Source organism: Giraffa tippelskirchi, chromosome 2 (assembly GCF_054371585.1).
Source record: "Giraffa tippelskirchi isolate mGirTip1 chromosome 2, T2T-mGirTip1v1.2.pri, whole genome shotgun sequence".
Lineage (NCBI taxonomy): Eukaryota > Metazoa > Chordata > Mammalia > Artiodactyla > Giraffidae > Giraffa > Giraffa tippelskirchi.
In genome coordinates, this window is record NC_137276.1 from 176,797,475 (window position 1) to 176,822,446 (window position 24,972).

Below are 24,972 nucleotides of genomic sequence, written 5' to 3' on the forward strand. Positions count from 1 at the left end.
AGCAAGAATACTGGAGTGGGTTGCCATTTCCTACTCTAGGAGGCCTTCCCAACCCAGAGATGAAGCCCACATCTCTTGTGTCTCCTGCACTGCGTGTGGACTCTACCATTGAGCCGCTTGGGAAGCCCATTCCGACCATTACTGTTTGCTATGTAGCAAATAACAAAATCCGGGGGAAAACTGGCTATGCTTTCAATTATTTGTACAGCGTGGTAGTACCTTTAAATTATATATCAGAAATAAAATTGTACGTTATTATAAAACTTCCCCCAAAGTTACAAAGTTTATGGATTTTCTGACTGACTATCATGGATTTCCACTAGTTCCCAATGTGAAAATTATTGCATTAGAGGAAGAAATATAATTAGACTATTTGGCTGACAATTCATCTTATTTTCAGAACCTCTAAAAAAAAGGAGACAATTCAAGGTCTCTTCTTGTTTGAATCCATTCATAACTCTAAAAACTGTTGGGAAATAATACTTGTATGTCTAACCTACATCCACAAAATGCAGTTTTATAAAACACAGTACAAACATACTAACTAAAATGTTAAGGTTGATATTTTAAGCTTTCTGAAGCCAGAGTTATGATAAAGCTTTCTGTACTGTATTGACTTTACCATACTGGTGATTAGAAAAAGTTATGTGCTCAGTATAGCTAAATAAGGTTGTTCTGGCAGTGTGATTTTAATTTCCGGGTCTTTGTGTGATTAAGATCTCAGTCTCAGTGTTGCATTTATTTAAAATGAAGCTTGAATCTTTAGGAGAAATGTAGTTTCCTTTTTACTGGCTTTAAAACCTCAGTTTGTAATGCTCTTCAGATACCTTTCACTAGTTATTCCTTACTTATTAAGAATGACAGTCTGCATTTTGCAGAGGGGAGAACTAGAGTAATAAATTTTATTGTTTTAAGTAATTTGGGAAAGCAGCAGAGTGCAGTAAAACTCGTCTCTCTCATATTTTCCCACCATTGCTTTATTCAAAATGATACAGTTCTGTATTTGTTATGATAATTTGCAGAGTTTTGAAATCAGAAACTTGAAACACTGAATGAAAAATGCAGTAATTCTATTATTTGGTCCTCCTTGTGTAAAATATCAGAATATTCCCTCAGATTTAAGTGTATTGAAATATATTGAATATATTTTAATGTATTCTATGTTCCTTTTTTAAAAAAGTATTGATAGTAAGTTCATTAAATGTTAAATAACAAAGATGACAAGTAAAGATGTAAATACCACAATAAACCGTAAAAATGACCTTTAATTAGGTCAATACTAGCAGAGAAGTCTCAAGTTCTGGAGAGAAATATCAAAAGAAATGTAAAAGTAAAGTTCTTCTACATTATTCTCTGATATAGCTATACGGTCATTTTATTAGAGCATAGCCAAATATTTTAGACTACAATTTTCCTTCAATTTTAGGATTCTTTCAGCTTAAATTCATTTGTTCAGGATCCTTACTGCTTGTTTGTATTCTCCCAAAACCTTGCAAATGAATGAAAGAGCAGAAAATCTTTAATTTTTGTTTCCCGCCTGCATATATTAGAAATAATAATATTAGCCACCATATCGACTAATTATGGCAGAATATATGTTCTACTTTGGTTAATAAACAGTTACTGCATCAGGGATTTTACTAGGAATTGTGAAATATCAGAAATGCCTTTTTCTAACGTTTTTCGTCAGTACAGCCCAGCAAAGCACAGGATTTTACATAGCTAAAAACTGTTCAATCACACGAGAAAACCATGTGCTGTTTCTGAGAGGCTTTTTCACTCCCTGGAGGAAGGCTCTGGAGTGTGGGTTTGCATAGTCATGCCTATACAGTGTCTACTGTGTGGGTGGATATACTTGCTCAGGCATCCGACAATGATGATTTGGGAAAGAAAACTCAAAGCGAGTGCTCAAAGTGACTAAGAGGTTTCATTAGTAGTCAAATCACAAAGCAATCTTACTTCTACTGATGATTTTGACTTAGATGGAAAAGGTTTTTTTAAACATTATTTCCAGTACCAAGGGGTTTTCATTTGTATTTTCTTTTATGTTTGTTTGTGTGGATGCATGGTCTAATATTGTGTGTGTTGAAACCTAATGATTCTGACATTGTTTTTAATTAAACTGAGAGATAATTTATATACAATTAACTGGGTACATTTAAAAGTTACAATTTGATGAGGTTTGACAGTCACATATTTCTGTAATTACCATCACAAACAAGATACAAAAATTGTTTTTTTGTATCATCATTCCCAAAATATTCCTCCATGTATACTAGTAGTCCGTCCTTGCCTTCATTCCCATCATCTGTGGGCAACCAATGATTTTCCATTTGTCACCATAGATTAGTTAGCATTTTATATTAGCATACTCTCTTGTGTGGTATCTAGTATGTACTCTTTTGTGTCTACCTTATTTCACTCAAAGGAATGATTTTTGAGATTCATCAATGTCGTGTGTGTTCCTTTTCACTACTGAATATTATTCCATTATACAGATAACTTAGCTATCTGTTCACTGACATTTGGGTTGTTTCTAGCTTTTGGTTATTGTGAATAAAGCTTCTGTGAACATTCATGCACAAGTCTTTGTGTGGACATATGTTTTTATTTCTCTTGGGTAAATACTTAGGATTGGAATGATAAGGTTATATGTGGCATGTATTTGACTTTTGGAAAAAATTACCATAAATTTTCTAGTGCAGTAATACTTTTATATATTCCCACTAATAATGTGTGAAAGTTTCAGTTGTTTCACATTTTTGTGGATATATGTTATCAGTCTTTTTAACTTTAGCCATAGTTATACGTGCATAATTATCTCATTGTGACTTAAATCTGTATTTCCTCTACGATTACTTATGTTGAACATCTTTTTTGTGTATTTATTGGTAATCTGAATTTCTTTTTTTGGTCAAGTGTCTGTTTAAGTCATTTGCCTGTTTTTTTTTTAATTTATTTAAAAAAATTATTGAATTGTAAAAGTTTTTCACATACTGTTATTTTTTCAGCTGTGCTGTGGTTATAGGATATTAGTTCTTTGACTGGGAATTGAATCTGAACTTCTCTAGTCAAAGTGCTGAGTTCTAACCATTGGACCACCAGTGAACTCCTGAAGAATCAGCTTTTGATTTTGTTAATTTTTGTATTACTTGTTTTCTGTTTTGTTGATTTCTGCTCTTCCTTTTATTGTTTTCATCTTTCTCTTTTGTTTTTAACTTATTCGGGTGGATTTTAGGTAATTCCTATTTTGTTATTAGTATTTAAAGCTATTATTTTTTCTGTAAGCATTGCTTTAGGCTAGCTGCATATCACAAAATTTGATACTATATATACACTTTTATCTATCCTGCTTCTTTTATGTAACATTATGTCCTGGAGATCACTCCATAATAGTTTATAAAGATATCCCTCATTCTTTTTAAGGGTTTCATTGTACTTCATTTTGTGGATGTTCTATAATTTAGACAACTATTTTCCTACGATTTAGATTATTTCTAAAATTCTTGCTAATACAATGTAGTAATGACCTGCCTTCTGCTATATATATTTCATACTGTTGCTTATATAGCTTTGGGATAGATTCTGGGAAGTGATATGGCTGGGTCAAAAGGAAAATGCATATGTAACTGCTACTTATTGTCAAATTTTCCATTACTGAAACGGTAACATTTTACATTCCCACCAGCAGTATATGTCATGCCTATCTCTCTACAGTTTTGCAAACAGAGTATATTGTCAAACTTTTTGGTTTTGACAATCTTATAGGTGAAATATAGCATTTATGCATAGTTTTAATTTTCATTTCTTTTACCATAAATGATGTTGACCTTCTTTCTAAATGACTAGGAAACATGTATACTTCTTTTTCTATAAACTGTCCACAACTATAGGGTTGTGTTGACCTTAATTTTAAACCCAGCTTGAGTCACCTGCCTGCCAGGGAGCTGTGCAAACCACTCTTTTAAGCTCTGAGGATGAAGAATGAACAACCTAGATAAAAATCCCTGCCCCCCTGGAGCTTACAGTCTAGTGAGGGAGTGGTGGGTTTGGCCCATGAATTTTGGCAAATGTCTCAAATCCTCCTCCTTAGGTTAACTATTCCTCTTCAGATCCAGAATTCATAATGCTCGTGTTCATGTGCCTTTATAATAATCCTGACTCTGTGGACTTACCTGTTGATATGCTCTTTCAGACCTTTGTCTCTCTGTTTCTACAGAAACGTGGTTGGGACTTGCTTCTCCAACTCTCTCAATTTGGGTTAATTTTGGGCTTTCCAGGTGGGACTAGTGGTAAAGAACCCTCTTGCCAATACAGTAGACATAGAAGATGAAGGTTCGATCACTCAGTTGGGAAGACCCCCTGGAGGAGGGCATGGCAATCCACTCCAGTGTTCTTGCCTGGAGAATCCCTATGGAGAGAAGAGCCTGGCAGGCTATAGTCCATAGCACTGCAAAGACTTGGATATGACTGAAACGACTTAGCACACATGTATGGGGAGTGTATTTCTTAGGAACCAGCCCTTGGCTTCTACTCATTGTGGTAAGAACTACTTGCATAAGAATAATTTGCCAATTGGAGCAGCTTACAAGCTGGGGTGAATGTGAAAGCCTCTCAGTTGTGTCCGACTCTTTGTGACCCCATGGACCGTAGCCCGCCAGGCTCCTCCGTCCATGAAATTCTCCAGGCGAGAGATTACAGTGGGTAGCTGTCCCCTTCTCCAGGGGGTCTTCCCAACCCAGGGATCAAACCCAGGTCTCCAGCATTGCAGGCAGATTCTTTACATCCGAGCCACCAGGGAAGCCCAAGGTGGGTTACTTTGGCCAATCTGCTTCATCACTGTGAGTCTAAATTTCTTTATCTGTAAAATGAGGATTATATCACTTGTCTACATGGAGAGACTCAAATGTGTAACATGCAAATTACCAAAAATCTGTTCCTAATGTAAGTGTTCAAAAATTATTTTAATTTTATTAAAGTAAATAGTAACTAAAAGGGAGGGAGCAGTGTATTCAAAAGTCCTCCAAAAAACACTGTGCATTGAATTTTACCCTAAAATGTTTCTCTTTGTTGGTCAGATACTGTAGATGTACTAGAAGTATATCATTTTCTGGTGAATATTTTGAGTTTTATGCCTTCCACAATTAGAGCCAGCCAGTATCCAGCCTCAATTCTAATCATATATCCAGTTTTTCTCATACAATGGCAATACCCAACCATGTGTAGTTCTTTAAAACCCCCAAATAGCTTCATGCCTTCTTTTAAATGCCATTCTTTGTGTGCAATATTCTTTTTCCTTTTATTTTCTTAGAAAAACTTATCTTCTAAGATCCACCTCAAATATAAGCTGTTGCAGGAAGTCCTCTCTAATCTTTTACCCCTGCTCTCTTAGAGTTAAAAATCTCTTCTTTTAAACTTCTGGACATTATGTATACATCTATCATCACACTAAAACTTTATGTTATAATTATTTGTACAGTTAATTTCTTGCCTGGACCTCAGGCTTATGGAGAGAAAAGGGTATTGCTCATTATGATGTTTCTATGCCTAGCGAGTCCTTTGCCAGGAGTTGCTACTCAAAAAATGCTTACTAACAATGTTCACTTGGAGCTTGCCTTGTAAAATTTGAACTTAATAAACAATTGTCTATGTGATGTGATTTCAACAGTATTTAGGAAACTCCTTTGTTGTTCTATATCAGCATCCAATCAACATATCAATACTAAAATTCTCCTTCCTCACTGGTACCTGAAATGTCTGTAATGGATAGTAAAACACTTTTTCACAAGTGGAGATAGACTAAATGCATTTACCCCTAGAAGAAGAAATACTTTGACTTGAATATAAGACAGGAGGGTGGTGAGTGGCACTGGGGGCCTAAAATAGGGGTATGCCATATAGGTAGGAAGATCAAATCAAAAATTCATCCCAGGATGAATTTTTCTGAGACATTTGCTTTCCTGTCATAATTCCTGTTTTCATTGGCAACTGTGACCCCCAAATGGCCCAAGGAATGTGAAAAAAAAGTAATTTTCACCAGGAGTCAGAAATGCTTATGTGTATTTCTCTCTTCATCCCATGTGTCTTTTCAGAATGCTTAAGTGCAGGAATGGAAGGTCCTATAACATCAAACAACTCAATGCAGCAGATGGACAATGGCAACCACAGTTCAGGTAATGCTCATCTTTTAATAATAATTCTAATAGAAAAGTGCTTGATGCTTGTACAGTTTTCACACTTTGAGATCTTGAACTGTCTTAAGTACATTTGTAGATTGAATTATCTAAAATTATCTAAATGAAATACTGCTTATGTTTAAAAATGTTGGTAAGTTTTTCACTCTGAAATTATTTTCTGTGCTTATTTAGTACCTATTTCAAGACTGTGATCATGAAGTAAACCAACAGCACAGCCCCAATTTTTTTTCATTCAATTTTTAAATCATAAGGTTTACCAGTTATACTTTAGAAAATTTGAAAAAAATTGGCCTTAGCAGATGTTACTAATTTACTTTCTGTATGCCTTTGCCCACCTCTACTGTCTCCCAAATTTTTGTTCCTCATTATTTAACTTTTTCTTTATATTTTAAAATACTATTTTTTGTTACATATTTTACATTGAGCACTTCATGGAAAAATAATTCTAGTGATTTCAAAATGTATTCTTGGACTCAATAAATATCTTTTCTAATTATACTTAATTATTTACTATCTAGAAAAATTAGATTTCAGGTCAACTGCAGACTCAAATAAGTAAAATGACTATGTAAACTATTAATTTGAGGAGTGCGAATAGTGCTTGAGTTTAGGGGGTTAAATGGTGCCTCCACATCAAGATATGTCCACCAGGAACCTACAAATTGGGTATATTTAGACAAAGGGTCTTTGAAAATGTAATTAAGTTAAAGCTTTCAGACGGGATCATCCTGTATTAGCATGGGCCCTAATCCAATGACAAATGTGCTTAGAAAAGAAAAGGAGAAGACACAAGGGAAAATACAATGTGAAGATGGTGATACATCTACAAGCTAAGGAACACCAAGGATTTCTGGCAGCCACCCAAACCTGGAAGAAACAAAAAAGGACTCTTTACTAGAGGCTTTGGAAGGAATATGGTCCTGCTAATACTTTGATATCAGACTTCTGGCTTCCAGAAATGTGTGAGAATAAATATCTGTTGTTTTAAGGGATTGAGTTTGTGGATGGATATTAAGACAGCTCTAGGAAACTAATATAATGAGTAACTAAGTTACTTTTCTACTGCAAATATATCTTTAAAAACACAGTTCACATATGATTCAGTCTACATACAGATCTTCCTTGACTTATGATGGCATAATGCCTCAATAAACTCACCCTAAGTTGAAAATATCTTAAGTCAAAATACACCTAACCTACCTAACGGGAGAAAAAGGGGGTGACAAAGGGTGAGGTAGTTGGATGGCATCACTAACTCAATGGACATGAGTTTGAGCACACTCCAGGAGATAGTGAAGGACAGGGAAGCCTGGTGTGCTGCAGTCCATGGGACTGCAGAGTCGAACACAACTTAGCAACTGAACAACAACCTAACATCAAAACTGAGCTGAGCCCTCTTTAAATAGTTGAATAAAAACTAATCATCTAACACAAAGCCTATCTTATACTAACATGTTGGATATCTCGTGTAATTTATTGAATACTGTACCTTTTGAAACTGAAAAAAGTGGTTGTATGGATACAGAATAGTTGTAAGTATATCAACTTACAATTGGGAGCTGACTGGGGGCAGTGGTTTACTGCAGCTGCCCAGCATCACAAGAGAATATTGTACTGCATTATTGCTATCCTGGAAAGCAATCAAAATCCAAAATTCAAAGTACAGTTTCTACTGAATGCATATTGATTTTGCACCATTGTACAGTAAAAAAAGAAATTCTAAATCATACCATCCCAAGGTGGGGACTGACTGTATATGTACATCCTGAAAGAGTTTAAATTATACTTCTTATGTTAATGTAAAACTATAATCTTTCTAAACTTAAAAGAAAATTTGGTTTCATATGAAGAAATTGAAGATAGAAATCATAGAACCATTGATCAGAAGCTTTAAATGATTGTTGTACTACTTTGCTATATACAAAGCTTCAAGAAAGACTGAGTAAGAAAGATGCTATCTTTTATCAATGAAGACACGATACTTCATGTGAAATTGGCATTCTATAGGAACTAGATACCAAATGGAGATAATAAAACTGAATGATTCATATTAGCAATTAACTAAGTTTAAAAAATATATCCAGTATTATAAAAATGATCAGAGGACTACTTCTGAAAACAAGCATAATATTTTTCTTTTCTGAAAAATGTAATTTTAGCACAGCTAAGAGTACACTACAACTTGTGGGTTTTAGCTCTGGTATGAGGAGTTGCAGATAAAATTTACTGATTTTCTTCTGAAGGCATTTTTCTTTAGACAGTGAATGTTGGTCAGTTGTAGGAGAATTTTGTATCTGGTTTGAGAGGCAGAATTCTCCATGGACCTCCACTCACTGGAATACCTTTATTAAGCATAAAGTCACTTCTACACTCTAGTCCACTGAGAAGACTGAAACTCAGAAAGTTTGAAGACTTTCAGTTCAGTTCAGTCGCTCAGTTGTGTCTGACTCTTTGCAACCCCATGGACTGCAGCAAGCCAGGCCTCCCTGTCCATCACCAACTCCTGGTGTTTACTCAAACTCAAGTCCATTGAGTCGGTGATGCCATTCAACCATCTCATCTTCTGTTGTCCCCTTCTCCTCCCACCTTCAATCTTTCCCAGCATCAGGGTCTTTTCAAATGAGTCAGTTCTTTGCATCAGGTGGCCAAAGGATTGGAGCTTCAGCATCAGTCCTTCCAATGAATATTCAGGACTGATTTCCTTTCAGATCGACTGGTTGGATCTCCTTGCAGTCCAAGGGACTCTCAAGAGTCTTCTCCAACACCACAGTTCAAAAGCATCAATTCTTCAGGACTCAGCCTTCTTTATAGTCCAAATCGCACATCCAGATATCACTACTGGAAAAACCATAGCTTTGACTAGATGGACCTTTCTTGGCAAAGTAATGTCTCTGCTTTTTAATATGCTGACTAAGTTGGTCACAACTTTTCTTCCAAGAAGCAAGCGTCTTTTAATTTCATGGCTGCAGTCACCATCTGCATTGATTTTGGAGCCCCCCAAAATAAAGTCTGTCACTGTTTCCATTATTTCCCTGTCTATTTTCCATGAAGTGATGGGACCAGATGCCATGATCTTAAGTTTTCTGAATGTTGAGTTTTAAGCCAACTTTTTCACTCTCCTCTTTCACTTTCATCAAAAGGCTCTTTAGTGCTTCTTCGCTTTCTGCCATAAGATTGGCAGAAAAGGGCCTTCCCTATAGCTCAGATGGTAAAGAATCTGCCTGCAATACAAGAGACCTGGGTTTGATCCCTGGGTCAGGAAGATCCCCTGGAGAAGGGAATGGCTACCCACTCCAGTACTCTTGCCTGGAGAATCCCATGGACAGAGGAGCCTGGCAGGCTACAGTCCATGGGGTAGCAAAGAGTCGGACATGGCGTCGCAAAGAGTTGGAAGACTTAATTAAAGTCAATTATGAAGATACCACTTAATGTAAGAACAAGCTCTTCCAACACAATCCCCTGGTACCCATACTGATTTAGTTATATCTCATAAAAACTAACGTGTTAAACTGACAGTATTCCCGGACAAGATGGCTAAAATGAGAATTCACTGAAATGGCAACAGCTTAGTCCAGAGCATGAAAATCATTTGCTCTATTACCAAAAGTAACAATTTTTATGGGGCATAGGAAGTGAAATCCAAAGTATAAGAAGAAAAGTCTTAAAATATCTCCTAGAAGACATCAATCAAGGCTGGATGCTTTGAAATTTTCATTGATAACAAACAACCTATACCTTTAAAATAACGAGCATGGGACTTCCCTGGCAGTCCAGTGGTTAAGACTCCTCACTTCCACTGCAGGGGGTGTGGGTTTGATCCCTGGTAGGCAGAATAAGATTCTGATTGCCATGCACTGTGGCCAAAAAAAAAATTTGTTTTAAAAATAGGGAGAATGATTGGTGACAGCCAGACATGTGAAGAACTGATGCTGAAGAAGAATTCTGTTTAACCAGAACGAGAGAATATTATGGTTGTGAAACACTTTCTTCCAGAAACAGCAGGTCTCAGGGCTGCAAAGGCCAAAATGCCCACAAGAGAAGGCCTTCATAGGTTCCAGTAATCTTTGTCTATTATGGCTGCCATCTTCTGACCACCAGACAGCTCCCTTGTAGCTGGGAATGGGCAGGGCTCATTGTAGTTTTCTTACTTATCAGAATCCTATTAGGTGTCCTCAATACTTGCCACACTTCACTAAAGGTAAGGAGAGGAAGGAAAGAAGGAAGGAAGGAGGAAAGGAAAAAAGGAAGGAGTTGTAACATGTTAAAAGTAGAATAGGAAATTTATGTAATTTGAGGGAGAATCTGGAATTGTCACTGGAAATTTATTTTTAAAAGGCAAAGTAAGCAAAGGAAAATAGAATACCCAGTATATGTTCATTGTTTTTATTTATAAATGTTTTCAGTGTAAGAAATTAGAACAAACAAAATACTGTACTTTAAGTCAAGAGTTAGCAAACTATGGCCCATGGGCAAAATCCAGCCAACTGTATATTTTTGTAGGTTAAAATGTTATTGGACAAAACCATGGGCATTTGTTCCCTTATTATATATGGCTGCTTTCTTGCTGCAACAGCAGAGTTGAATACTTGCAACAGAGACCATATGGAACCCAAAGCCTCAGATATTTACTCTCTAGTCCTTTGGCAAATGCTATATTGTGTGCTATGGTGGAGCTTCAGAGTCTAGAACACCTAAGATGTAGCTTGATCTCAGTAATCCCTCTGAGGTCAGCTCTGATTTCTTATCTGTTTCTGGAATAGATATTTGACCCCAATATGAACTAAATTTAATAGTTAGAATCTCATTCTTTGTCTTCTTTCCAGCCCAATTCAATAACACTTAGTTGCCTAGAAAAGCCAAATTATTTCAGAGGTCTGCTCACTGCTCATTTTTAAGACATTATTGAATTTCTCTATTTATTATGTGGTAGAATTGGGTGGAAAATTAGAATGGGGAGCAAAAATACATTTTTATAAGCAGGAGTGCTCATAAATTCTTATTGAAATTCTTATGGTCATCTTATAAACTAAGGGGAAGAAATTTTAGGTCCTTAAGTCATAAGAAGCATTTAAAAAATCATTGTTGTTGTTTAAACAAAATAGTATTATGATAGATTTTTCAGAAAGCTAATTTGAAGTTGATTAGGACTATTTTGATGGTCAGAAACTCTATAGAACTCAAGGGAAGGAATGCATGTTAGTCTCCGGAACTATGGAATTGGGAACTTGAGCTCGGTGAAGTCTGCCATCTCTCTTTCCACTTCTGCTTCACTCTTCCTATGGTAGATTTATTAGTCAGGGTTCCACAGAGAAACAGGAAAAGATGTGTGTGTATGGTGGACATACATCCTGTAGAGAGAGAGAAAGAGAGAGAGGCAGGGAGAGAGAGAGAAAGAGGAGGAGAGATTGATTTACTTTAAGGAATTGGCTTACGTGATTGTGGAGGCTTGGCAAGTCCAAAATCTGCAGGGTCTCTGGAGACCCAGGGAAGAGGTGCTGTTCGAGGCTGAAGGCAATGTGCTGGCAGAATTCCCTTTCCCATGAGGTCAGTCTTTTCTATTAAACCCTTCAACTGACTGGATGAGGCCCACTCACATTATGGAGGGTAAATTTACTTTACTCAAAGTCTACTGATAAAAAATACCTTCACAGAAACATCTAGAATAATGTTTGACCAAACATTTAGGTACTATGGACCAGCTAGGCTGACACATAAAATTAACCATCACAGTAGGAAAAATGCGGAAGAAAGAGGGATGGACTATGCTTATCGGTCCTGGTTCTTAAATTCTTGAGAAAGTACTTGATTTGCCCAACTGTTTGAGGTGTCCAGCACTGGTCTAAACAATTTTAATCAGGTAGTGGTATCTGTAAAAAAGATCATAAATCAGCCCAGGTCATGTGAGGTGTCCATGATGAACCAATACATTATGGGCAGGGAAAGGTGGAGGCAGGGTTATCTTTTGCAAAATAGTTTTAAATATAAAATGAGGTGTTGCATAAATGGGGAATCATTGACTAATAACTTATAAATGTAATTTTCAAATGTTAACATGTTTTTCCATATAATGATGGGCCATCCTCTAATTTCAGTTTTCCAAGGTTTTTTGTGTAATTTTAGTTATGTTTCATTGATTTTCTATCATGTTGTATACAAGTTCTTGTGAAGAAATAATGGTTTTCAGTCTAAGTTTCTAAGATTGATTTCATCTACTTTTCTCTGAATATTTCCTAGATTCAACAATTACTTCATCTACGGACAGAAAGCAGAGCACTGTAACACTTCCTACAGAAGGTAGTATGTTTCTTCTTTCCTTTTTTTTTTTTTTTTTTGAGGCCAGTACTAAAGCATGGAATGTTGAGCTTCCTCAGAAACATAGTCAGTGGTGGTCTGGACCCCGTGCTGGTCTTGGGCCCAGTTGAAAAATATGGTGATCTGAATGCTGTGGGATAAGGGACTTGAATTACTTCACCCATCCTCCCTTAAAGCAGTTCAATTCCACTGGAAGGTTATGGGGTTTTCTCTATCAGGCACCGTGCTGAGCTTTGGGAGGAACATAAAGATGAGCAAGACTATCAGAGAGCCCCCAGGGAGTTCAGTTTCATGGGGGAACCCAGGTAGGGGCACAGCTATCACACAGGCAGAGGAGGTAAGCACTCACATCATCTGTACCAAGACTGTAGAGAAGGAGTGGTTAAGCACCAAGGCTTAGAAAAGGGCTCACAGAGGATGTAGCATGTGGATCAAATCTTAAAGGAAGCATATTTTAATAGAAAAAGAGCATTTGCATAGGGCATCCTAGACTGTAAAAACAATGTGAGAAATGACATGGAAGTAGAATTGTGCTTGGTGTTTTTCTGCACCGCAGGGACAATGTAGTATGTAATAAATAAGATTGCAAAGAGAGTCAGTGTGACAATGAGGACTTTAAAAGCCAATATGAAGACACTTAAACTTATTTTTCAGGCAGTGAGAGATTTCTGGAGGGTTTTAGAGTTGAGGGAATCTTATCAATGTTGTAGAATGATGTCTGGATGCAGTGTAATGATGTCTGGATGTCTGGACTGGAGGAGAAGAGTTTTGAGGCAGAGACAGAAGTTAGGAGGCTTTTGCATTAATCCAAGTATATGGCGATGGGGACTTAATCTAGCACAGGGTAGTGAGAAAAGAAACGAAATGCCCAAAGCCAAGAATTCGTCTATGTACATAGGCTGGATAAGACTGGAAGATATTTATAGATGAAGAATGTGTTGTGGTTGTTGTTTTGGGAGCAAAGATGAGGCTCTACTGTCTTCTCAGTGAAGCAAGAAGTAAAATCACCCTATGTGATCACAGGAAGCACATGGAGAATATATTTGTTAGGTGTTAAACCCACGGAATGTTGTGGAGGTACTGGTCATTGGTAAATTATCACAACAGGTATGAAAAAGGAAAAAAGAGGTTGAAGAAAGACTTAAAAACAACAATAACAAAAGAACTATCATCACCCTGCGAAAGGTGAAAGGTGATTGAAGTTTATAGAATGGAAGAAAGTGAAAGAACATAGAATATCTGCGATGCTTGGAATCCTACCATTGGAGTTACTTCTTTGGATACTGTGCCCCTGTTCAAATGTGTTTATTTGATTATTTTTTCCTTTAAAAAATAGAGTCAGATATTGAGGATACGTATTAGACAAAACATTAAAGTGTTATGCTGCTTATAAGCTAAAGTTCAAAATCCCAAGAACTACAGAAGAATATTCACAACTTGCTCTCACTAGTCTCTTATTTTTCTGGTTTTATCTTAAGTATCATTTCCTTATGCACATAGATGCTTCCCACATCCAACCTCTAGCACTCTCTAACAAGCCATATTCTTGTTTATCTACAAGCCTTAGACAAATTGGAGGTTCTTGCTGTGAGGGGATGCCACTTAGAGTGATGGAAAGAGCATGGATTTAACTGCCCTCTTAGATCTGCTTTAAAATCATCTCTTCTTTTATCCAGTAATATAATCTTAAATTGGCCATGAAATGCAAAGGCTTGAGTACATCACAGAAGAGGCTGATGATACCAAAAGAAGAGCAGAAAAGTATTAAATGCAAAGTTTTAAACAAATAAGCTTCGTCCGCATAAAACATTTTGCCATGCCACAGCTGGTTCTGTTCATGTTAAACTGATGAAATCACTAAAACTCACCTTAGTTACGGTGACTTGTAACAGAATCACCTCTCAGCAAACCCCTTTCAGTCAGGGACACATATCAGTTTATGGGAAAGTGTGAACTCACTCCAGTGTTCTTGCCTGGAGAATTCCAGGGACGGCGGAGCCTGGTGGGCTGCCGTCTATGGGGTCGCACAGAGTTGGACACGACTGAAGTGACGCAGGAGCAGCAGTGAGCTTCTATATTGAAAGGTGCTTGCCAGTCTTAATTTTTACTTTAAAATATGGAAAAATAGGGCAACGCTATATTTATACTGATAACTGAATGTATGGAAACAAAATTTGTGAGCAAGGTTCACAGCAAACAGGGAGTATATATGTGAATGAATAGGAAGGAAGGGGAACTCACTGAAAGGCCATACTTGATACCATCACATATTTGCAACAAAATCCTTTTAATAAAAAATTTACAGAAGAAAATAATCTTTGTTTTTGCATTGATTTGTATTTAAATTTTGTACTACTCTTTTTTTTTTTTTTTCTAGAAAAATACTTCTAAGAATCTCTTACCACTTGGCATCATCATTTTCATTTTTGTGAGGTGGCTCAACTAAGGAAATTGCAGATTATTTCAAAACCTGTTGACCTAACTGATTTTGTGATTCTCTAAATAAAAATTAAACAAAAAAATTTCCAGCTTGTTCAACCTGAATGCCATCTTAGCGATTTTTAGTGAAAGTACCATATTCTTCCAGATTTATATTTGTCTGAATTGCCACCCTTAAGGATAGGTGTTTAGTTCTAATGTTACTGATTTTTCACTTTCATCAGAACTTAGGAGGAGAAAACACATTACTAATGCTTCCATTTTTACCCCCCTGAGGAGCATGAGTAGTATGATAAATCTAATAGTTTCTGTGGTCAAAAGATTAGATTTAGAAAACTGTCTTTGTCTTTATTTTAGATTCCGCATTCTCATCTATTTGCCTTATAGATATCAAATCTCCTGAATTAATTTTGTAACACTTTAAACAGTTTTTTCACATGTATAATTCATGTTCTTTTCTTAATGATACATAACACAGAAGGAAGTTGTTTAATCTTGTGCTATGTGCTAAATCGCTTCAGTCGTGTCCAACTGTTTGCAACCCTATGGACTGTAGCCTGCTAGGCTCTTCTGTCCATGGGATTCTCTAGACAGGAATACTGGAGTGGGTTGTCATACCCTTCTCCAGGGGATCATTGGATGGGTTTAATACTTTATATGCTTTTCATCAATGTTAGTTTCTTATGTAAGCTTAAGATTTCTGGAGTAAGACACCAGCAAAGTAATGTAAAGTACAATTTCATGTAATATTGAGTGAATAAATTTTAACACATGAAGTTCTTTATCAAGCTTTTCTCTTATTATTCTCTGTATTTGTGCCTGTGTGTGTGTGTCCAGCTAACACTTCACTATTGGTACTAGTGGGTACAAAGTCTGTGCTCTCTTGCCCTCCTGTGCTGCGGACAAATGTGCTGGTAGCAACATGGGAAATAGTCCTCAGAGACAAGCCACCCTGCTTCAGAGCCTTTAGGCGTGATATGAATAAGACCACAACAGAAAACTGTACAGATGAGAGAATAATCTGGGCCTCCAGACCTGATGAGAATCCTGCCCTTCTGATTTATCCAGTGGCCATCACTCATGATGGGAATTACACGTGTCAAATAGTAATACCTGATGGGAATTTCCATCATGGATATCACCTCCAAGTATTAGGTAAGGAACATCATATGTTGCGGTGTTTCAGATAACCAGATTTTGGGCTGAAACAAATCTCTGTCTAAATTCCATGTCTCATGTGTTAAGACTGAAGCATTTCCCCTACAATTCTGCAGTGCCCCCTGAAGTGACCCTGATTCAAACTGAGAATGGAACTGCAGTGTGCAAGGCAGCTGCAGGGAAGCCGGCTGCACAGATCTCCTGGACCCCAGAGGGGGATTGTGTCACTAAGCAAAACCCTTCCTGGGGTGATGGCACAGTGACTGTCCAGAGTACATGCCGCTGGGAGGGCCACCATGTGCCTGCTGTGTCCTGCTTTGTCTCCCACTTGACTGGCAACAAAAGTCTGTCCATAGAGCTGAAAAGAGGTAGGTAATTTTTCTAGTTTTGTGTTTGATTTTCCCTATCTTTTAGAGGAGTTATGTTAAGAAGGAAAAAGGAGTGTGCAGAGAAACTTCATTCTAGAATGTCCTTTCCAATCTCCATTTTATCTTCCTCTTCTCCTCAAAACAAAGAAATTTGCCTAGAAGAATATTAAAGAAATTTGTTGTAAAAAGTCATATATAGAATGCATTTTATTTTACTTTTAATGGTCCTTTCTGTACTGCTAAATTGACTTGCATCATATACTTTTAAATAAATACTTATGGTTTTAATTGAAGGATAAAGTATAATTTTAAGCAAGTAATTATAATTTTACTAGAAGAATAAAGTCACTCATAAATTACCTTTGTGAATCGTCAGTCTGGTAGAATTTTCTCTTTCAGTTTCCTCCAATAAAATTTCCTAAATGTCATATACTAGCATCTATGATTCAGTTCATAACTGTTTAGTTTCTCTACTCTCTGCTCCTATCCTACTCTTATTTCTTCTTTTTTGTTTTTATTTTTATTTTTTTAATACATTTATTTATTTTAGTTGGGGGCTAATTACTTTACAATATTGTAGTGGTTTTTGCCATACATTGACATGAATCAGCCATGGGTTTACATGTGTTCCCCATCCTGAACCCCCCTCCCACCTACCTCCCCATCCCATCCCTCTGGGTCATCCCATTGCCCCAGCCCTGAGCATTTGTCTCATGCATTGAACCTGGAATGGTGTTCTGTTTCACATATGATAATATACATGTTTCAGTGCTATTCTCCCAGAACGTCCCACCCTCACTTTCTCCCTCAGAGTCCATAAGACTGTTCTATGCATCTGTGTCTCTTATTCTGTCTCGCATATAGGGTTATCTTTACCATCTTTCAAATTCCATATATATGCATTAGTATACTGTATTGGTGTTTTTCTTTCTGGCTTACTTCACTCTGTATAATGGGCTCCAGTTTCATCCATCTCAATAGAACCGATTCAAATGTATAAAATAGCAATTTTGAATTAAATTAAACAGTGTTTACATTATTTGGAATGTGTATGTTTTGTTAAGAACTGAATCAATAAATAAAGTCATATATTTGTCTCTGAATAAATTTTTGTTCTTCTTGGGCTTAGCAGCTTTTCTTATCTCCTTAATAATGCATGTATCTATTGTTCAGTAACACTAATTAAATATATGTGTGCATGTTCAGTCACTAAGTCATGTCTACTCTTTGTGACCCCATGGACTGTAGCCTGCTAGCTTCTCTGTCCGTGGGATTTTCCAGGCAAGAATACTGGAGAGGGCTGCCATTTCCTCCTCCATCCAGGGATTGAACCTGTGTTTTCTGCTTTGGCAGGAAACCACTGGGAAGTCCGATTTTACCACTGGGAAGTCCGATTTTACATATATATATGACTTGATTTTATATATTTATATATAAAACTTTATTTTAAAATGGACTTTATCTTTTAGAACAGATACCACTTTACCACTGGGAAGTCCGATTTTACATATATATATGACTTGATTTTATATATTTATATATAAAACTTTATTTTAAAATGGACTTTATCTTTTAGAACAGTTTTAGGATGACAGCAATACTGAGTAGAAAGTCCAGAGAATTCCCAGATAATCCCTGCCCCTACAGATGCATGGTCTTCCTGTCTATCTACACTCCCCACATCTCACAGTGGTACATTTGTTATACTCTTAACACATTAGGGCTTCCCTGATAGCTCAGTTGGTAAAGAATCTGCCTGCAATGCAGGAGACCCTGGTTTGATTCCTGGATCAGGAAGATCCACTGGAGAAGGGACAGGCTACCCACTCCAGTATTCTTGGGTTTCTCTTGTGGCTCAGTTGGTAAAGAATCTGCCTGCAGTGTGAGAGAATTGGGTTCAATCCCTAGGTTGGGAAGATCCCCTGAAGAAGGGAAAGGCTACCCACTCCAGTATTCTGGCCTGGAGAATTCCATGGACTGTATAGTCTATGGGGTCTCAAAGAGTCGGAGATGACTGAATGACTTTCACTTTCACTTTAACACATCATTATCACTCAAAGTCCATAGTTAACATTAGGGTTCATGCTAGGTACACATTCTATGAGTTTTGACAAATGTATAAACCATATGTACTCACCATTATACTATCATAGAGAATAGTTTCACTCCCTTAAAAATCCTCTTTTGTTTTGGTTTTTCAGTAGCTAAGTCATGTCTATTTTTTTGTGACCCAGTGGACTGTAGCACCCTAAGCTCATCTGTCCTTCACTATCTCCCAGAGTTTGCTCAAATTCATGACCATTGAGTTGGTGATGCTATCAAACCATCTCATCTTCAGTGACTCCCTTCTCCTTTTGCCTTCAATCTTTCCCACCATCAGGTTCTTTTCCAATGGGTTGGCTCTTCGCATCAGGTGGCCAATATATTGCAGCTTTAGCTTCAGCATCAGTCCATCCAATGAATATTCAGAGTTGATTTCCTTTAGAATTGACTGGTTTGATCTCTTTGCAGTCCAAGGTACTCTAAAGAGTATTCACCAGCACCACAATTCAAAAGCATCAATTCTTTAGTGCTCAGCCTCCTCTCACATTTATACATGACTACTGGAAAAACCATAGCTATGACTGTACGGACCTTCATTGGCAAAGTGATGTCTCTGCTTTTTAATATACTGTCTAGGTTTTTCTAGGTTTCTTAAATTGAAGAAAGTAGGGGAAACCACTAGACCATTCAGGTATGACCTAAATCAAATCCCTACAATTATACAGTAGAAATAAAATGAAAATAGATTCAAGGGATTAGATCTGATAGACAGAGTGCCTGAAGAACTATGGACGGAGGTTCGTGACATTGTACAGGGGGCAGTGATCAAGACTATCCCCAAGAAAAAGAAATGCAAAAAGGCAAAATGGTAGTCTGAGGAGGCCTTACAAATGGCTGAGAAAAGAAGAGAATCTAAAGGCAAAGGAGAAAAGGAAAGATATACCTATCTGAATGCAGAGTACCAGAGAATAGCAAGGAGAGATAAGAAAGCCTTCCTCCGTGATCAGTGCAAAGAAATAGAGGAAAACAATAGAATGAGAAAGACTAGAGATCTCTTCAAGAAAATTAGAGATATCGAAGGAACATTTCATACAAAGATGGGTACAATAAAGGACAAAAATGGTATGGAGCTAACAGAAGCAGAAGAGATTAAGAAGAGGTGGCAAGAATACACAGAAGAACTATTAAAAAAAGATGTTCATGACCCAGATAACCACGATGGTGTGATCACTCACCTAGAGCCAGACATCCTGGAATGCGAAGTCAAATGGGCCTTAGGAAGCATCACTATGAACAAAGCTAGTGGAGGTGATGGAATTCCAGTTGAGCTATTTCAAATCCTGAAAGATGATGCTGTGAAAGTGCTGCACTCGATATGCCAGCAAATTTGGAAAACTCAGTAGTGGCTACAGTGGCCACAGGATTGGAAAAGGTCAGTTTTCATTCCAATCCCAAAGAAAGGCAATGCCAAAGAATGCTAAAACTACCACACAATTGTACTCATCTCATAAGCTAGCAAAGTATGCTCAAAATTCTCCAAGCCAGGCTTCAACAGTACATGAACCCAGAACTTCCAGATGTTCAAGCTGGATTTAGAAAAGGCAGAGGAACCAGAGATCAAATTGCCAACATCCATTGGATCATCAAAAAAGCAAGAGTGTTCCAGAAAAACATCTATTTTTGCATTAATGACTATACCAAAACCTTTGACTGTGTGGATCACAACAAACTGTGGAAAATTCTGAAAGAGATGGGAATACCAGACCACCTGACCTGCCTCCCAAGAAATCTGTATGCAGGTCAGGAAGCAACAGTTAGAACTGGACGTGGAACAATAGACTGGTTCTAAATCAGGAAAGGAGCACGTCAAAGCTGTATAATGTCACCCTGCTTATTTAACATATATTCAGAGTATATCATGTGAAATGCCGGGCTGGATAAAACACAAGCTGGAATCAAGATTGCCAGGGGAAACATCAGTAACCTCAGATATGGAGATGACACCACCTTTATGGCAGAATGTGAGGAAGAACTAAAGGTCCTCCTGATGAAAGTGAAAGAGGAGAGTGAAAAAGTTGGCTTAAAACTCAACATTCAAAAAAAGAAGATTATGTCATCCTTTCCCATCACCTCATGGCAAATAGATGGGGAAACAGTGGAAACAGTGTCAGACTTTATTTTGGGGGGCTCCAAAATCACTGCAGATAGTGACTGCAGTCATGAAATTAAAAGATTTCTCCTTGGAAGAAAAGTTATGACCCACCTAGACAGGTTATTAAAAAGCAGAGACATTACTTTGCCAACAAAGGTCTGTCTAGTCAAAGCTATGGTTTTTCCAGTAGTCACGTATGGATGTGAGAGTTCGACTATAAAGAAAGCTGAGCGCCAAAGAATTGATGCTTTTGAACTGTGGTGTTGGAGAAGACTCTTGAGAGTCCCTTGGACTGCAAGGAGATCCAACCAGTCCATCCTAAAGGAAATCAGTCCTGAATATACATTGGTAGGACTGATGCTGAAGCTGAAACTCCAATACCCTGGCCACCTGATGGGAAGAACTGACTCATTTGAAAGACCCTGATGCTGGGAAAGATTGAAGGCAGGTAGAGAAGGGGACGACAGAGGATAAGATGGTTTGATGGCATCACTGACCTGATGGACGCAAGTCTGAGCAAGCTCCGGGAGTCTGTGAAGGACACGGAAGCCTGACGTGCTGCAGTCTATGGGGTTGGAAAGAGTCGGACACAACTGAGCTACTAAACTGAAATGAAGTTTGTCATAGCTTTCCTTTCAAGGAACAAGCCTCTTTTAATTTCATGGGTGCAATGATTCTGGAGCCTAAGAAAATAAAATTTGTCACTACTTCCTCTTTATCCCCATCACTTTGACACGAAGTGATGGAACTGGATGTCATGATAGTTTTTTTAATGTTGAATTTCAAGCCAGTTTTTTCACTCTTCTCTTTCACTCTCATCAACAGGCTCTTTAATGCCTCTTCAATTTCTGCCATTAGAGTGACATCATCTGCGTATCTGAAATGATTGATATTTCTCCTGGCAATCTTGATTCCAGATTGTGATTCATCCAGCCCACCATTTCAATGTGATGTATTCTGCATATAAGTTAAATAAGCAGGGTGACAATATACAATCTTGTCACACTCCTTTCCCAATTTTGAAGCAGGCTATTGTTCCATGTCTGTTTGTAATTGTTGCTTCTTGACCAGCGTACAGGTTTCTCAGGAGACAAGAAAGGTGGTCTATTACGTCCATCTTTTTAAGAATTTTCCACAATTTGTTGTGGTCCACATAGTCAAAGGCTTTAGCATAGTCAAGGAGGCAGAAGTAGATGTTTTCCTGAAATTCTCTCGCTTTCTCTATGATCTAACGAATGTTGGCAATTTGATTTCTGGTTCTTCTGCCTTTTCTAAATCCAGTTTGTACACCTGGAATTCTTGGTTTGTGTACTGCTGATGCCTAGCTTGAAGGATTTTGAGCATAACCTTGCTAGCATGTGAAATAAGTGCAACAGTACAGTAGTTTTAACATTTTTTGGTACTGCCATTCTTTGAGATTGGAATGAAAACTGACCTCTTCCAGTGCCCAGTTTTCCAAATTTGCTGACCTGTTGAGAGCAGCACTTTAACAGAATCTTTTAGGATTTGAAATAGCTCAGCTGAAATTCCATTACCTTCAATAGCTTTGTTTTATAGTGATGCTTCCCAAAACCCACTTGACTTCACACTCCAGGATGTCTGGCTCTAGGTGAATGACCACACAACTGTAGTTATCCAGATCATTAAGACTTTTTTAGTGTAGTTCTGTGTATTCTTGCCACCTTTTCTTAATATCTTCTGCTTTTGTTAGGTCTTTACCATTTCTGTCCTTTATTGTGCCCATCCTTGCATGAAATTTTCCCTTGATATCTCCAATTTTCTTCAAGAGATCTCTAGTCTTCTCTGTTCTATTCTTTTCCTCTATTTCTTTGCATTGTTTACTTAAGGAGGACTTTTTATCTCTCCTTGCTATACTCTGGAACTCTGTATTCAGTTGGGTACATCTTTCCCTTTCCCTCTTGCCTTTCATCTCTCTTCTTTCCTTACCTATTTGTAAGGCCTCCTCAGACAACCAATTTGCTTTCTTGCATTTCTTTTTCTTTGGGACAGTTTTTTGGTCACTACCTCCTGTACAGTGTTATGAATCTCCATCCATAGTTCTTCAAGCACTCTGTCTGCCAGATCTAATCCCGTGAATCTATTTGCAACCTCCACTGTATAATCACAAGGGATTCGATTTAGCTCATACCTGAATGGCCTAGGACCCCATGAATCGCAGCACGCCAGGCCTCCCTGTCCATCACCAACTCCCGGAGTCCACCCAAACCCATGTCCATCGAGACAGTGATGCCATCCAACCATCTCATCCTCTGTCATCCCCTTCTCCTCCTGCCCCCAATCCTTCCCAGCATTAGGGTCTTTTCCAATGAGTCACCTCTTCGCATGAGGTGGCCAAAGTATTGGAGTTTCAGCTTCAACATCAGTCCTTCCAATGAACAACCAGGTCTGATCTCCTTTAGGATGCACTGGTTGGATCTCCTTGCAGTCCAAGGGACTCTCAAGAGTCTTCTTCAACACCACAGTTCAAAAGCATCAATTCTGTGGCGCTCAGCTTTCTTCACCATCCAACTCTCACATCCATACATGACCACTGGAAGAACCATAGCCTTGACTAGACGGACTTTTGTTGGCAAAGTAATGTCTCTGCTTTTAAATATGCTATCTAGGTTGGTCATAACCTTCCTTCCAAGGAGTAAGCGTCTTTTAATTTCATGGCTGCAATCACCATCAGCAGTGATTCTGGAGCCCCCCAAAATAAAGTCTGACACTGTTTCCACTGTTTCCCCATCTATTTTGCATGAAGTGATGGGACCAGATGCCATGATCTTAGTTTTATGAACGTTGAGCTTTAAGCCAACTTTTTCACTCTCCTCTTTCACTTTCATCAAGAGGCTCTTTAGTTCTTCTTCACTTTCTGCCATAAGGGTGATGTCATCTGCATATCTGAGGTTATTGATATTTCTCCTGGCAATCTTGATTCCAGCTTGTGTTTCTTCCAGCCCAGCGTTTCTCATGATGTACTCTGCATATAAGTTAAATAAGCAGGATGACAATATACAGCCTTGACATACTCCTTTTCCTATTTGGAACCAGTCTGTTGTTCCATGACCAGTTCTAACTGTTGCCTCCTGACCTGCATACAGGTTTCTCAAGAGACAGGTCAGATGGTCTGGTATTCCCATCTCTTTCAGAATTTTCCACAGTTTATTGTGATCCACACAGTCAAAGGCTTTGGCATAGTCAATAAAGCAGAAATAGATGTTTTTCTGGAACTCTCTTGCTTTTTCAATGATCCAGCAGATATTGGCAATTTGATCTCTGGTGGGGTCACAAAGAGTCGGACACGACTGAGCGACTGAACTGAACTGAACTGAACTGAATGGCCTAGTGGTTTTCCCTACTTTCTTTAATTTTCACCTGGATTTTGCAATAAGGAGCTCATGATCTGAGCCACAGCCAGCTCCAAGTTGTTTTTGCTGACTGTATATATCTTCTCCATCTTCAGGTGCAAAGAATGCAATCAATCTAATTTCGGTATTGACCATCTGTGGTGATGTCCATGTACAAAGTCATCTCTTGTGTTGTTGGAAATGGGTGTTTGCTGCGACCAACATGTTCTCTTGACAAAAGTTTGTTAGATTTTGCCCTGCTTCATTTTGTATTCCAAGGCCAAACTTGCCTGTTATTCTGGGTATCTCCCGACTTCCTATTTTTGTATTCCAATCACCTATGATGAAAAAAGACATCTTTTTTTGATGTTCTAAAAGGTGTTGTAGATCTTTGTAGAACCATTCAACTTCAGCTTGTTCAGCATCAGTGGTTGGGTTACTTGTATTACTGTGATGTTGAGTGGTTTGCCTTGGAAATGAACCAAGATCATTCTGTCATTTTTGAGGTTGCACTCAAGTACTGTATTTCAGACTCTTTTGTTGACTATGAGGGCTACTTCATTTCTTCTAAGAGGTTCTTTCCCACAGTAGTAGATATAATGGTCATTTGAATTAAATTCTTCCATCCCTATACATTTTAGTTCACTGATTTCCAAGATGTTGATGTTCACTTTTGCCACATCCTGCTTGACCACATCCAATTTACCTTGATACACTGACCTAACATTCCAGGTTCCTATGCAATATTGTTCTTTACAGCATCAGACTTTACTCTCACCACCAGACACATACACAACTGAGTGTCATTTTCACTTTGACCCAGTTGCTTCATTCTCTATGGAGGTATTAGTAATTACCCTCCATTCTTCTCCAGTAGCATATTGGACACCTATGACCTGAGGGGCTCATCTTCTGGTGTCATATCTTTTTGCCTTCTCATTCTATTCATGGGG

At 37.9% G+C, this 24,972-nt stretch overlaps 2 protein-coding genes across 4 annotated transcripts in view; one reads left to right on the forward strand and one right to left on the reverse strand.

Moving 5' to 3' along the window:
• The window catches only part of LOC145539006 (uncharacterized), a 207,820-nt gene that overhangs the window by 14,278 nt on the left and 168,570 nt on the right, over window positions 1-24,972 (reverse strand). The window contains exon 6 of one of the 3 annotated variants that reach the window (XM_081572245.1): window positions 6,173-7,064. The exons of the other annotated variants lie outside the window; for them this stretch is intronic. Coding sequence (XP_081428371.1) covers window positions 6,921-7,064 — 144 coding nt within the window. The 3' untranslated portion in view covers window positions 6,173-6,920. Of the gene's footprint in view, window positions 1-6,172; window positions 7,065-24,972 lie in introns of those variants that run through there. 3 annotated transcript variants of the gene reach the window in all.
• LOC145539003 (cell surface glycoprotein CD200 receptor 1-like) overlaps window positions 1-24,972 on the forward strand; it is a 41,896-nt gene that overhangs the window by 13,992 nt on the left and 2,932 nt on the right. The window contains exons 2-5 of the mRNA XM_081572232.1: window positions 6,093-6,173; window positions 12,432-12,491; window positions 15,786-16,103; window positions 16,223-16,474. Coding sequence (XP_081428358.1) covers window positions 6,093-6,173; window positions 12,432-12,491; window positions 15,786-16,103; window positions 16,223-16,474 — 711 coding nt within the window. The remainder of the gene's footprint in view (window positions 1-6,092; window positions 6,174-12,431; window positions 12,492-15,785; window positions 16,104-16,222; window positions 16,475-24,972) is intronic.